This window comes from Pithys albifrons, chromosome 7 (genome assembly GCF_047495875.1).
Source record: "Pithys albifrons albifrons isolate INPA30051 chromosome 7, PitAlb_v1, whole genome shotgun sequence".
NCBI lineage: Eukaryota > Metazoa > Chordata > Aves > Passeriformes > Thamnophilidae > Pithys > Pithys albifrons.
Window position 1 is genome coordinate 18,348,830 of NC_092464.1, and position 13,180 is coordinate 18,362,009.

General features: G+C 40.8%; 1 protein-coding gene across 17 annotated transcripts in view; it reads right to left on the reverse strand.

The window, feature by feature from the left end:
* Positions 1-13,180, reverse strand: part of KIAA1217 (KIAA1217 ortholog) — a 351,226-nt gene that overhangs the window by 23,553 nt on the left and 314,493 nt on the right. For all 17 annotated transcript variants that reach the window (XM_071560130.1, XM_071560131.1, XM_071560137.1 and 14 more), the window contains 2 exons: positions 9,590-9,750; positions 3,675-3,850 (listed from right to left, as the gene is read on the reverse strand). In XM_071560130.1, the coding sequence (XP_071416231.1) occupies positions 3,675-3,850; positions 9,590-9,750 (337 nt within the window). The remainder of the gene's footprint in view (positions 1-3,674; positions 3,851-9,589; positions 9,751-13,180) is intronic.

Below are 13,180 nucleotides of genomic sequence, written 5' to 3' on the forward strand. Positions count from 1 at the left end.
CCAAAAGGCTTTCAGCGAGGTATTTCAGCAAAAGCTTTCAAGAATGCAAAGTTGCCCTGGGACAGGAGAGGAAATTCTCTCATAGACGAAGTACTGGAAGTAAAGAGAAGGGATCAATGAACAGCTTACTCAGTGAATGTACTTTGCTCTTGGGTTCCACAGAGATCACTGCTAGGGCTGGAGCTTTTCAACATATTATAAATAATTTAAAATAAATCTCAAAGGCTATTATATTATTCAGGGAAATGAAAATAAAAGGTGACCGCAGAGGACTCCAGATGAACCATCTGATACTAACTGACCAGGAAAATACCAAAGATTAAATTAACTTCTAATAAACGGAAAGTGATGCTTATGAGGAGAGGAAAAATAAAACTGAAATCAACCTCACCTAAAACCCAATAATCTCCGCAAACCCTAAGGTTTTATACACAGTAATGGACTTTGAACTGATCATCATTCACCGTGAGATGCTGGATTTTTAACATAAAGCTCCTGTGGAATACAAGGACAGGGAGGTCACACCACACCACTGCACAAAGTCAAGGTGTACCTGCATCTGACAGAGCTGTTTGCAGGGCCCTCCTGTCTCCCCATTCCCATCTCACTCATGTCTTTTTGGCATGAGTGCGGGAAAAGGGAGTAGGGAAGTCTCTAACACCATGAGCAGCATGATGAGGATAAATATTCTGCTGTGCATGATTGAAAAGTTTCAGGATTGAGTGACAGATGAAAGATTCAAAAACAAATGAAAGAGATTCTTTCTACCCAAAAAAGGATTTACTCTATAGAATTCACTGCACCTAGATGCTGTACACAACAAAGTCTACATAAATTTTTAAAAATTCCTAAGTCCATGAAAAGTAAACAATCCATGTAGAGCTTCTGCACAGGAAGATACCATCTCTGAGTTGGAAAAACATAGAATCACAGAATTGTTAGGGTTGGAAGGAACCTCTGGAGATCATCCAGTCCAACCCCTCTGCCAAGGCAGGGACACCTAGAGCAGGTTACACAGATCCCTTAGCTCAAGTCATTAAAAGCAAGATGTGCCCTGAGCACTTTGATATATTCTATCCTTTCCAAAGTATCTGCTACTAGTAGCTCTCCAAGATTGCTAAATAAATTTTTGGTTTCATTCAGCATGGTTATCATTACAAAAAAATTAGATACTTTTCCTAACAAAGTGTAACTTCCTCTGCATCATATCCAGTTACACAGATTGGATATGGCTGTAATTTAAATACTGTACTTATAAACTCCTTCTATTAAAGTGCTTAAAATAATCTACAACATATAGTAGTCACACCTGTAACATGCTTGTCATGACATAAATACTTCATTAGTCAATGTGTCATAGCATCGTAATTTGTCCTTGGTCTGGTAAATTTTAAATCTAGTATCTACAAGTGTTATCTAACATTGAATCAAAAGACAAGATAGAAAAAAACCTACACAGTTAATTCTGAGTGTGCATTTCCCTGTTACAAATGCATATGAACACACTATGTTTAACAGCTTTCATTAGCTATCTCTGAATTGTAATCCTGCTACAGCTGTGACACACATGGGCACACATCTGTAGGCACCATCCTGAATCGCTGCTCAACAGAAAGCTTGCTCTGAAATGTACACCAATATTTCTGCCCTTTACAACACGAAACTGCCAGTATTTTTATTTCTTTATTTCACAGAATAGTTATGGTTGAAGGGGCCACAGTGGGTCATCTGGTCCAACCTCCCTGCTCAAGCAATAATGTTCAAAACTGCAGGAAAGAGAACTTTTAAAGTTGAGATTTACAATCTCAGAGTAGTAAACACACTTTTGAAAGCATTGCAGAAATCCTTAAGCTTTGGTGTGTCACATGAAGCCAGTCTACCAACTGAGTTCTACCATTTAGGAAAGGTCAAGAGGGCATCAGCTGAAATACTAAGAAATGGCAATTTTTTTGCCCTTTTGCTTTCCATTTGTTTATACATCTGCACAGGGATCAGCTTAATTTTAAGTGCCTATACAGAATATTAGCCTTTTTCTCAATATTGCCAGTGACATTTGATGGGTAATTTTGTGCTCTGTCCTCTTCATTATTAACAGCCATCAGCTGTTGAAATGAAAGTATTGTTGTCAGATGTGCTTTTCTTTTGGGCTCTGATCTTGCACATGAACAAATACATGGCAAAGGAATCTCGTTGGTCACAACTGATGAAAAATAATTGTTTGCAAATTAATGTTTGTTTCTAGCATATCGCTGAAAGGGGTGAACTAACTTTTGAACGATACACGATATTGTCCTGTAACTTTAACAAATGCAGTAACACAGAAGCAGCAGAAACTCTGTGAGCACTAGGAACAGGAAAAATTCCAAAACCTGATAAAACAGAACCACATTGCAATCAAAGTCATGTCCTAAAAGAACAGCTGTTAACAGTGAATGCCACTGGCACTTGACCTCACTCAGTATCCATTTTATGAGGCAATGCGATAAACAGCCATCATACAAATTGTTCTTTCCACAGAGAATAAACAATCTAGAAACTAGGCCATGAGGTACACAGGAACAAAGCGGGGAACAGGAGAGTAATTAGTTAAGACTATAAGATAATGTTAAGACTACAAATCAATTGAGAAGATTATATATGCTAGCATGGACAGCTACTTTACATTCAACTTTTCTTCACATACTCTCCCTTAATAACACTCTACCTTGTCTTTACAGACACATCTTCTTTATTACAAATCATGTTAATCTAATATATTGATCAACAGGAAAGATTTACTCACCTCAGCTGTCAATAACTGTACTCTATGACTCTTCAATCATAATTTTCAATGACAAGCTGACTAGGAAGTTTTTCTCTATTATGGAGAAATTTCTCAGGTGTGAAATAAATGCAATAATGAGAAATAATTATTTAACATCTTACAAATGTGAGTGTTAGAACTATTTAACTTGTTTATTGATTTCATCTTCATGTAGCCTCCTGTTGACTCTGAACAGGGACTAGAACAAAAAGCTTGATCCCACCAGTCCTGGTAGGCCAAAGTGTTTTGGGGAAAAAAAAAAAGAAGGAATCTTACAAAGGACCTTTAAACAGCAACAAAGAAAAGTATTTTTAGCTGCAGTTAAGTGTATGGAAATCCCAGGGAATACATTTTAGACAAAGACTGGCATTGCTGACTGCAACTAAACTTCAATACTCTATTTATGAGCTTCCCCTACCTCTCCCTTGCAATATCCAAAGCACTTACTATTGAAATCTGATTTTTGTACTTGAAGCCAAACTCATTACCTCCCTTTACATCCATTTGTTCTTGAGGAAATTTCTCCCTCCCTAGAGCATAATACATAAAGCTGAAGGGGAGAGCTAGAGAAGGGGGAGGCTTTTGAAGTACAAAGGTAGTCATGGTCCTTACAGTCATCTGACCCTTTACAGGGGACTTCTGAAGAGGTTGAAACTCTTTGTACTGGTGGGACTTAACAAGTGGGCTGTACAAAAAAGGACTCTCAGCCAGGTACAGTGACAGTTTTACAGTCAGTATGATACACAGCAAGGAAACACAACTAAACACCATAAACAGGTGCAGTTCCACTGAAGACTGTGATGAAAGCTACTACCTTATGGAGGAAAAAGCCAGGCAAAAGCAATAAATTCTAAGACATTTCTCAACCCACCATAACTTCTTTACAATCTTTTCTTCCTCGTTGAGGTATTTCTGCCTTTCTTGTTCCACCAGGTTGCGCTGTCGCTGCACAGGATCTTCAAGCCTCTTCACTGTTTCAATCATTTTGCCATTGATCTCCAGCTCTGCTTTCTTCACCATTGCCCTCAGCACCTCCTGGTTCTGCAGCTGTTGCACAAAAGAAATCAACTTCAATTTTTCCTGCTTGACTGACATCCCTGGCAACCGAATACACTGCAGAGCTCAGAAGGTTGGGATAAACACAGCCCTACAGTGAGTGAATGTTTTTACTTTCTTCTTTCCCTCTTTAACTGTACCTATAAATATTATTCTGTGTATTCCATATACATATTTAACTTCCAGCTGCAAGCTGATGAACAAAAGATGTTGGGATCAGTATATCACCTTCAGTGCATAACTTCTGCAAGGATTGTGGCCCCTTTATCATGCCTGGTTCAACATGAATCAACAATTAATTATACCTCACAAGAACACCGGAAACTTGACTTCCACTTTGCATGTATCCACAAGCTTATGCATCATGCTGCCCATACGTGCCTAGTGGATAATTCCGCACATTAATGCCATGGCTGGAACACACTGCTGTTTTCAGAAGGGAAATTTTTAGTCTCTCAAGTGGCAGAGAAAGGATTGTGCCACGCAGGGTAATTTGGTACAGACACACAGCTCATCTACAATACATAAAACCTCCTTTACCCACCAAAAATCCCCCCTCTTTATAAAATGGTAATTTCCTGAGAACTGCAAAAGTCACACCTTCTTTCTTGTCTTAGCCTGATATTAAGAAACTAAAACATTAATTTTCTTGCTGATATTAAACTTACTGAGCAAAACACAGCTAAGAAGGCAAACCAGACTGTAATCTTCTGTGGGTAGAGCAGCTGTGCCCCACACTCACTCAACCCAAACCTGTTTAGGTCTCTTACGCAAGTCACAAGATTCAAAGTGATAAGCAGGGCTCCGCTCCACCTAGTCACAGTTTTAGGATATAGGCCACACGAACACAACTCTGTTAGCCCAGCAGCCACTCCATACAGTAAGATTATAAAAACACCTGTGTCAATTGGGGGACAAAAATCCAGTTTTAAAACTAGCACTTGAACTGTCAGCTGTCTTCGAAACATCCACGATTAACAGCCAAACCACATTTAATACACAAACCCACAACCTAACAAGAAGAATCACAAAAATGGATTACCTGCAATACAGTATAATGCAGTAAAACTTCTATTTAACTTAAGAGAATTCATGAGATTCAGAGGGAAACAAAACCCTTTGCTAATATTTTCCAACCAGTATGGGCATGAAAGGAGCAAACTTGACTTTCTTCTCCTAACTCTTCAGTCTGTACACTTGACTCTTTCCTCCAGCAACACAGCTGTGATGAGAGGGAGGGTAACACCTCACTGCAGGTGTGTGTGGGGAGGTGGGCTGACCTGTGACAAGCACGAAGTGTTAGCTACAAACTCAGCTGAAGATAAGTGTTAGCAGTTAGGGGGAAAATGAAGCTGAAAAACATTTGAACAGCACAAACATATAAACATTATCTGAATTGTTTTGAAGACAGTGCATATGTGTGGTTTTCCCCATTATGGGATTAATGTTTAGATCTGATAAATTAAAACCTCTTACTGCAAAGAGAACACAGCTATCTGAGACACACCTCTTTCATCATATTGTATTTTCAAGCAGGAGAACCTAAATGAATGAATAAATGAGTGAATGAGCATGTAACAACTCAGTCAGTTTATTCACAGCTCTTTAAAAAGTGAGGAAATTTGACACAGGGAAGTGACTTTGGCTGTGTGAAACAACTGATCCGAGGTCAGTAAGAAGGTCAGTAACAGAGTTAGATTTAAGTTGCAGGAGAATTTAAGTCCTCAATGTTCCTCAGCTGGTAACAGTGACTTCCAGTAATAGCAAAACCAAGTATGTGTGAGTGCGTGAGGCTGTGAAATGGGCAGGCACATGTTTCTCCCTATTATGGGGTAATGTAGGGGATCTATATTTATTGTGATGATGCCTACAGCTAAGGTGCTTGACACCTCCATTTATGAAGAGCTTGAACAGTACCAGAAAGTTTTAGTCATAAAAGTTCATCCATTTCTGATAATGAGATCAGGGAATAAAAATGTAACACAGCAATACTTAAAAAAAACCTTGCATGTTGAGGACTCCCAAACCTCAAGGTCTGGAGTGACCTCTTGAAGTCTGGGAAATGACTCATCTTGGTATCAAAGACATGGTTTTGCCTTTTCTACGAAAATTCATGCGATACTTGGCTAATTATGGAAAACATGTTTTTTTCATGCTTGGGTAACAGGGACAGAAGACAAGAAGGGAGAAACACATATGGATGCAGAGAGACAAAAGTACAAGGGAAGAGGAGCGATTGTGGCAGAGTCACCAGCCAAAGGACAGCATGTTCCAGCCATTATTTGTCACTGCTCTCACACAAGTAACCCAGCACTGCCTCTGGCACTCACTTAAAGAATAATCTGATAATCAGTTCAGTGCACTCTGAAACAATTATTATTATCTATGAGACAGGTAAACTGGAAAACCAAGTATTAGTTCATGGCCTGGCTCTTTATTAGGAGACATGACCTGTCCAGTGGGAGCCTCCCAGACCCTACTGGGAGAGGCTTCTGGGGCACCTCCCCACACACTACAGTGCACAAACAGGAATTGACTCCCTGCAGCTCAAGAGCTCTGCAGAACCTAACTATCTAGTGCCTGGAGTTTGTTACCACACATTGATTAAACACACAGTCTCTCCAGTTCTATCCTGCAGCTCAAAATGTATTTGAATTTCTAATTCAAAGTTACACTTGTGAGACTGAGTATCATATACCATTTATGGCAGTAATGTTACCAGATTTTTTGTCTTTCCTTCAGCACTCACTTCCTTGCAAACAATGCACTGAGAGAAGGAAAAGCATGCATGCATACACACTCCTAATGCTGAACTTCAGTCAAATATATGTTCCCTTAAAATGTGTTCAACTAAAGAAAATTAGTAGACCAAAACCAAGTCCAATGTACATATAACTTAATGATATATACCATGTACACATACTTTAAGGCTTGGTTCAAACCTGCTACTAAGAGTTTGCATTGTCTGTGACTGCAGAATGAACAACCCTCTAGAATCATCATGGACTTCATTCTTACCAACAACAAATTCATCCAGGACACAGGCTGGGTTGCAGCCTACATCTGGTAATGAGGGAAGCTCCACAGCACCACAAAGCTAGTTTTTTCTGAATGTCTCTGAAAATAAGAGTGTTTAAGGAAGATGATTGTGGAATAGCAGGAAGTGTATTTAACCTCTAAGCAAGAGCCATGAGGCAAATGTCTTTCTATCAAGAATCTTTGTTTAAAATCCAACCACAGGCAGCATCTTAACTTTCTGGTTGCATCTAGTAACGTGTATTTAACTGGTGTGTGAATCAATACATCTGGATCAATTGCTACTGGATATGGTTTCAAAAGAAGATTTTGGCAGCACAGGCAAAGGCTACATGAATCCATGGGTATTTTCCATTGTGTGTTTCTCTGATTCTATGAAGAAAATTAGTAGGAACTTACAGTGATAATATCAACTGAATATAGAACAATAGACAGTTTTATGTCCTGTTCCTGTTTCTGAGTTATCCTGCCAGCTTTTGTGCCTGTGCAATCATCTTTTCACTTTTTTTGGAAGTGTTTCTTCTAGTCTATCACTGTATGAAAAACTGACACAAATGGGAACAAACTGACTGCCAACCCAAGAGAAACAGTGAAAATGCAAAATATGAAATGCTGTCAAACATACATTGCAAACAATCTGGGAAAATAGAAAAATACCTTTTCTCTTTTACTTATAATAATTTTAGAAAAAACATAGCACAAAATTTTTTATTAGAAATGTGATATTTCAACAATCTTCAATTTGAAACACTGTCTCACTTGCTGCCCTACCAACTGTGAGCTCTTTTTCAAAATAATTCAGGAAAGCCATGACAAAAACTCACTCTCATGAATGTTATTTATGTGTAAACCAAAGTTCCCCTTGAGCTACAGGCTCTTCCATCTGACTATCACAAACTTCTCAACTTCCTGCTAGCTCAATGCACCAAGTCTGCTACAATTTCTGAATTAAGGGAAGCCAGCTGGAGGTAATGAGCACACTCGGGATATGTCCTTTTTTCCTTCTCAAGACTTCCTTGGCAGCATCGATTGGTGCAGATGGTACGAGTTTCTTCACTCCTGTGTGCCACAATGCTATAGTTTGATCAAAAGCAAGGCTCCTGCCCCGGGCAGGGCCATGGAGACAAAGCGCAGCTGGGGAAATGCCACCTCCTGGAAGAGCAGGCCCTGTGAGAACCATGTACTCGCTGCCTCCAGCACAGCACTGCAGCCTTCAGCCCACTTTATGAGGCCACATGCTAAGCACAGCTGGTGGCCAGACTGCAGGCATTTGCCAAGAGCTGCATTTGGCACATGGGGTTGCAGAAGGACAGAGGGGCTGTGGTGGTTTGCGGCACAAATGTCAAAGAATATGGACATGCACATAATGTGCCAGGGCAGAGATCCCAAGCCAGTGTCTTGAAATTAGATGGGGAACATGGTGACTGGCACACAGGCAGCACTGCTGAGAATAGCTTTCAAAAGACACATTTGCTATAGGAACATATTCATCCTAAACTGAAATCAGATAGGAAGAAGTCACCTGGCTGACACAGCTCTTTGCTCCATCTCTTCATTCCCAGCAAACTGAGCACAGGACCCTATCCCAGCATCTTCAGTCAGCCACATTTTCCTGTCTTGATGTTTACCTCACCCTTCTGCTTCCTTGCCCTACAACTGGTTCATAGCTCAATTTCCTTTAGATAAGGAGGCAAAGGCAAAATGTGCTCTGAATTCTGGTATGTATTATCATTATTTTCTTCTAAATTAATTAGCAAATCAAATGTGATAGACACAGTACCATTCAAAACCACCTTGCTTGTAAAAGCAGGAGCTGCAGCCCTACAATACCAAACATGTCACTTTCTGGGCAAGGAGGACTGGCAGAGTATTGAAGTCCACTTTGTCTTACAAGAAAGTACTTGGCCTCCTTTTCCGTCTTCTGAGACAAGACACAGTGCTCTTCAGTTTCCAGTGAAGTCAAGGGATGAAGACCTGTACAGCTGCATATGCTTATTTTCACAGTGTCTGATGAACATCATATATTTATATATGCAGCATGACTGTATGTGCCAACATAATATTTCTGTTAAATCTTGCTGATGTGTATTAGGAAGGTACTTCTAAAATGTGAATGTAAGTAGGGTACAACAAACAGCAGCAACTTCTGAAACACCTTTTTTTCCTTACTGTTCAAATTGGCTATTCTTCTGTAAATACAGGACTCAAACTCTGGCTCGATGCATATCTACTGATCCTCAGCTACATTTGGGTTTCCTGACATCAAAGTTGTTTATTCCAGAATTTTAAAACTGTCTCAACTGTAAACAGTATGAAGCAGGAACATGGCTCTTCCGACATGTTTATACAGCACGTAGCATAGCGAGGTCCAAACTGTAATCACAGACTTGATATTATTGTAATATAAATAGTGCTTTCATGTCTAGAGTCATCAAACAAAGCTAGAAATTATTTTTTTCTCAATATCTGAGCAGCAGTAGTCTAACTGAGCTAATTCTCACACCTTGAAGATTAGCTAGAGCTTTTGTGTCTGTAGTACTCGGGCCTGCTCCTTGCTAGAACTCTACTACTGAGAATCACTTATACAAAAGGTAAAAGAGAGAGAAAATGAGAAACAGAGAGGGAGGGAAAGAGAGGAAAAGGGCAGTTGCTGACAACCCACTTTTTTTCCAAGCATTACCCAGATAAGCATACCTGTAGCTGCTTCATCTGATGCAACTGCAGCCGCAGATCCGACACGTTGCGCTTCATGCCATGCAGGCTGACTTGCATCGACGGGGCTCCTGCAGGGTGATGGAGGACAGCTGACTCCACAGTTGCCAGTGCATTCTTCCCCCCAGACACGTTTGCAGCACCTGAAATAAGCAGCAGTATAGGCTGAGCTCACAGCAGAGAACATGACCCCTCCTCTGCCCACTGAATCCTCACATATTTCACACGGACAAGGAAAGAAAATGACAGATGACAATGCTCAGTATTTACAGGGGACTGGCATGTCCTTATCCAATATATTTTGAAGGAAGTCTGTACAATGTCAGAGTGCTTGTGGGCTGGAACCTCAGTTGTATGAGAGCACTGCATTACCCCAAGACTGCTTTCTAACACATGTCAGGGAGATGGGATAATAAGCTATAACTGCAGATTACATAAAACAGCAGAAAATCATATTGGTGCTGAAAGTAGCTTCAGAATTGCCCTTCTATTACACATCTGAGATCAAGCTGATGTAAATTCATAGGACTCCTGAACTGTGTACTTGTTAATTAATCATCACAAGAAAGAGATTCAGTCAATCTGCCAAATGTGGGGAAAAGGTTTCTATGGAAAATCTTGCTTTGTGGCTTAAAGGACAATTGCATTATTTCTAACTGTGGCCATATAAAACCAGAGACATAAAATGATGGTGTGGCAGAGGCTCTCCAGTCATGTTGCATGCACCACTCCCTTTTAGTTTGTCAGAAAGGAATACAGCATAACACAAGGAAGTAAGCTGAGACACTCTGAAAATAACCATCAGTGTCCTCACAAGATTTCTCTGTTAAAGAATGCTGCTCCTCTACAAAGCATCAATATTAAGCTTTTTCTTTTCAGTCTCGAGTATGTGGGAAGAAACTTTATTTACAGGTTACCAGCATAATCCAGTTCAGCAGCTAATAGTCACGTTACAGCTTCCTCTTGCAATTTGCACTTACACACTCACAGTCTTCAAATTTTCTTTCTAATGTGTCCCTTCCCACTGCCCCCAGTCCCACTACCAGCAGACAAAATGACAGACTGTTATAGGGTGCCACTTCATTTTTTGAGTCCAGCAATATGTAGTCCCACATACTCTTCTCATCACACTGCCAAAGCCACCTTATTGCTTGAGCTCAGATGGCTCAGATGGCTGCGGCTCCCTGAACTATTGCACTAGCAGCCCTGCAGTACAGGAAAGACACTGAGGTGCTAGAGCACATCCAGAGAAGGGCAATGAAGTTGGTGAAGGATCTGGAGCAAAAGTTTGATGAGAAATGGCTGAGAGAGCTGAGGTTGCTCAGCAGGGAGAAAAGAAGTTTCAAGGTCCTTATCACTCTCTACAGCTGCCAGATAGGAGGTTGGAAGGAGATGGGGGCTGGTTTCTTCTCCCAGGTAACATGTTATAGGACAAAAGGAAATGGCCTGAAGTTGCCCCAGGGGAGGTTCAAATGTAGTATCAGGGAAACTTTCTTCACTGAAAGGGTCACCAAACATTGGAAGAGGCTGCACAGGGAAATAGTTGAGTTACCATCCCTGAAGGTATTTAAAAGATGTATAGATGTGATGCTTAGGGACCTGGCTTAGTGGTGGACTTCGCAGTGTTAGCTTAAGAGTTGGACTTGATGATCCGAAAGGTCTTTTCTAAACTAAATAATTCCATGATCCTATTCTATGATTAGGTCATTCCCTACTTCACTTCCTTCACTATGAATAAAACAAAAAGTCTGAGGAAACAGAAAATAGCTCATCATTGAATCTTCACAGCGGTTTTGGTCATCATTTGTTCCCACAAGCACACATTCCATCAAGTTCAGTGAAATCAAACAAAAATCAGTGTTGAGAGTTTTTCTTTGCCTGTTGGAGGCAAAGGCACTAAAGTGCATGACACATCTGACTGGAATGAGTATGAACCCAGGAGTGGGAAGTTCTATTCCACGCTCTCATCGCTCGTAGTCTTTTCAACCAGTACAGTCTCCAAAAGTGCCCAAGTGAGTACAGCTCAGGGTAACACACTGTTATTCCTTTGTCAACAGGTGTGGACACCAGTAATCCTAAAGGATGGAAATCACAACCAAGCATTTTTGTTTTAAAATAGGCCACAAGTTTTTTAAGAATGTTGCTTCTTGCTTTACCTACATTTCCAATTCCTGTCAGTAGAAGCACAGGCCCCTCTGGCTGGATCTGTGCTACATACAGTGTTTCATGCCATAGGCTTCCAGAGACATGCTCAGACAAAAAGCTGTTCTAGCCTGGTGCAGGCTGTTGTAATGCTATACCTGCTCTAAAAATGCTCCAGCTAAATCTCCTTGGTGCTTCAACAACAGCACTTTTCACTACACTGCTGAGTAAGCTGCTGCACATTTTTGCTATACTCCACTATGACTCAATGCTCTCTTGACTTTCAAAGAGCTGTTTAACAGAAAGCAACACTCAAGAAATAAACAGTCCATGTTCACTGCTATTATGTACCCACTCCACGCTTTCGGTCTAATATATGCTAATACTTATCTGTCTACATGTACACAGTGTTTTTTCCTACATTCAAGCATCTATTTCTCTCCCACATGAACTATTTTTTTCACTTTTTTTTAAAAAGAAAATGGTAGTTAGTTCATAAACCTTACAGACAGAAACCACCAGGGAGTCTGAAAAATGTGGATAAGCCTCCAAGAGCTCTGATCCCTAGCCACAAATCTGGACTATTTTTGAAAGCACATCTACCTTTCTGCTATCCTTTGCCTCAAGCAAAAGCTCCAAAACCTCAGCCCCTGATCCTGTGATGATGCAGCCAAGGCATGAATCAGTCCCCACCACTCTTCCCCCATGCTGGACCCCAGTCAACTTGCATATTTTCTCAGGAAGGGGTTGCCTGCTTTCCTTTTAGTGGAGATGGACCGTGATCTGCTTCTGTAAGCAATAAATGTCTCTTTCTCTCTACAGAGCAGCTCTCCTCCACTGTGGCTGCCTCAGCCACCTCTTGTCTCCACCGGGTACTCTCAGCTGCCGCAGTGTCCCTGCTGCAGAGCGTCCTCAGAGCCTGTGAAACATGAGCTGGGACTCCCGGGTGTGAAACACAAGGAGACACTGAGTGAGAAGTAAAGATCTGCAGTTGATTTCTCAGATACACATATTTTCATCAAAACAGAATAGTAGTGCAGCTGAATGAGGGGCTGCTTCATCTAGGGACTATAGCTCACTTTTGGAAATAGTCCCAGGCTGTAGCTTTGCGATTAGATGTGTGGCCAGATCTTTCAATAGGGAAGAAACAGCATTGGCTCTAAGGTTTTTAAATAAACCCTTGCTGGAGCAGGGTAAGGGGGCCTAAATGCAAACCCCATCCACAATTCTCTAGTACTCTGGACAAAAAAAAATGTTAACGGCTAAGCTGTCATGTTTAGAGTACAAAGAGAACAGATGTGCAGGAAGGGGAAAGATTTGCTGTTTGCTCAGGAAGGTAAGGAACACAGCTTCTACTCCCTGATGCTTGACCTTTGCTGTGGTTGCAAAGACACTGCTCTCCTTCCATTTTCCAGATTATTTTTTCTAAAA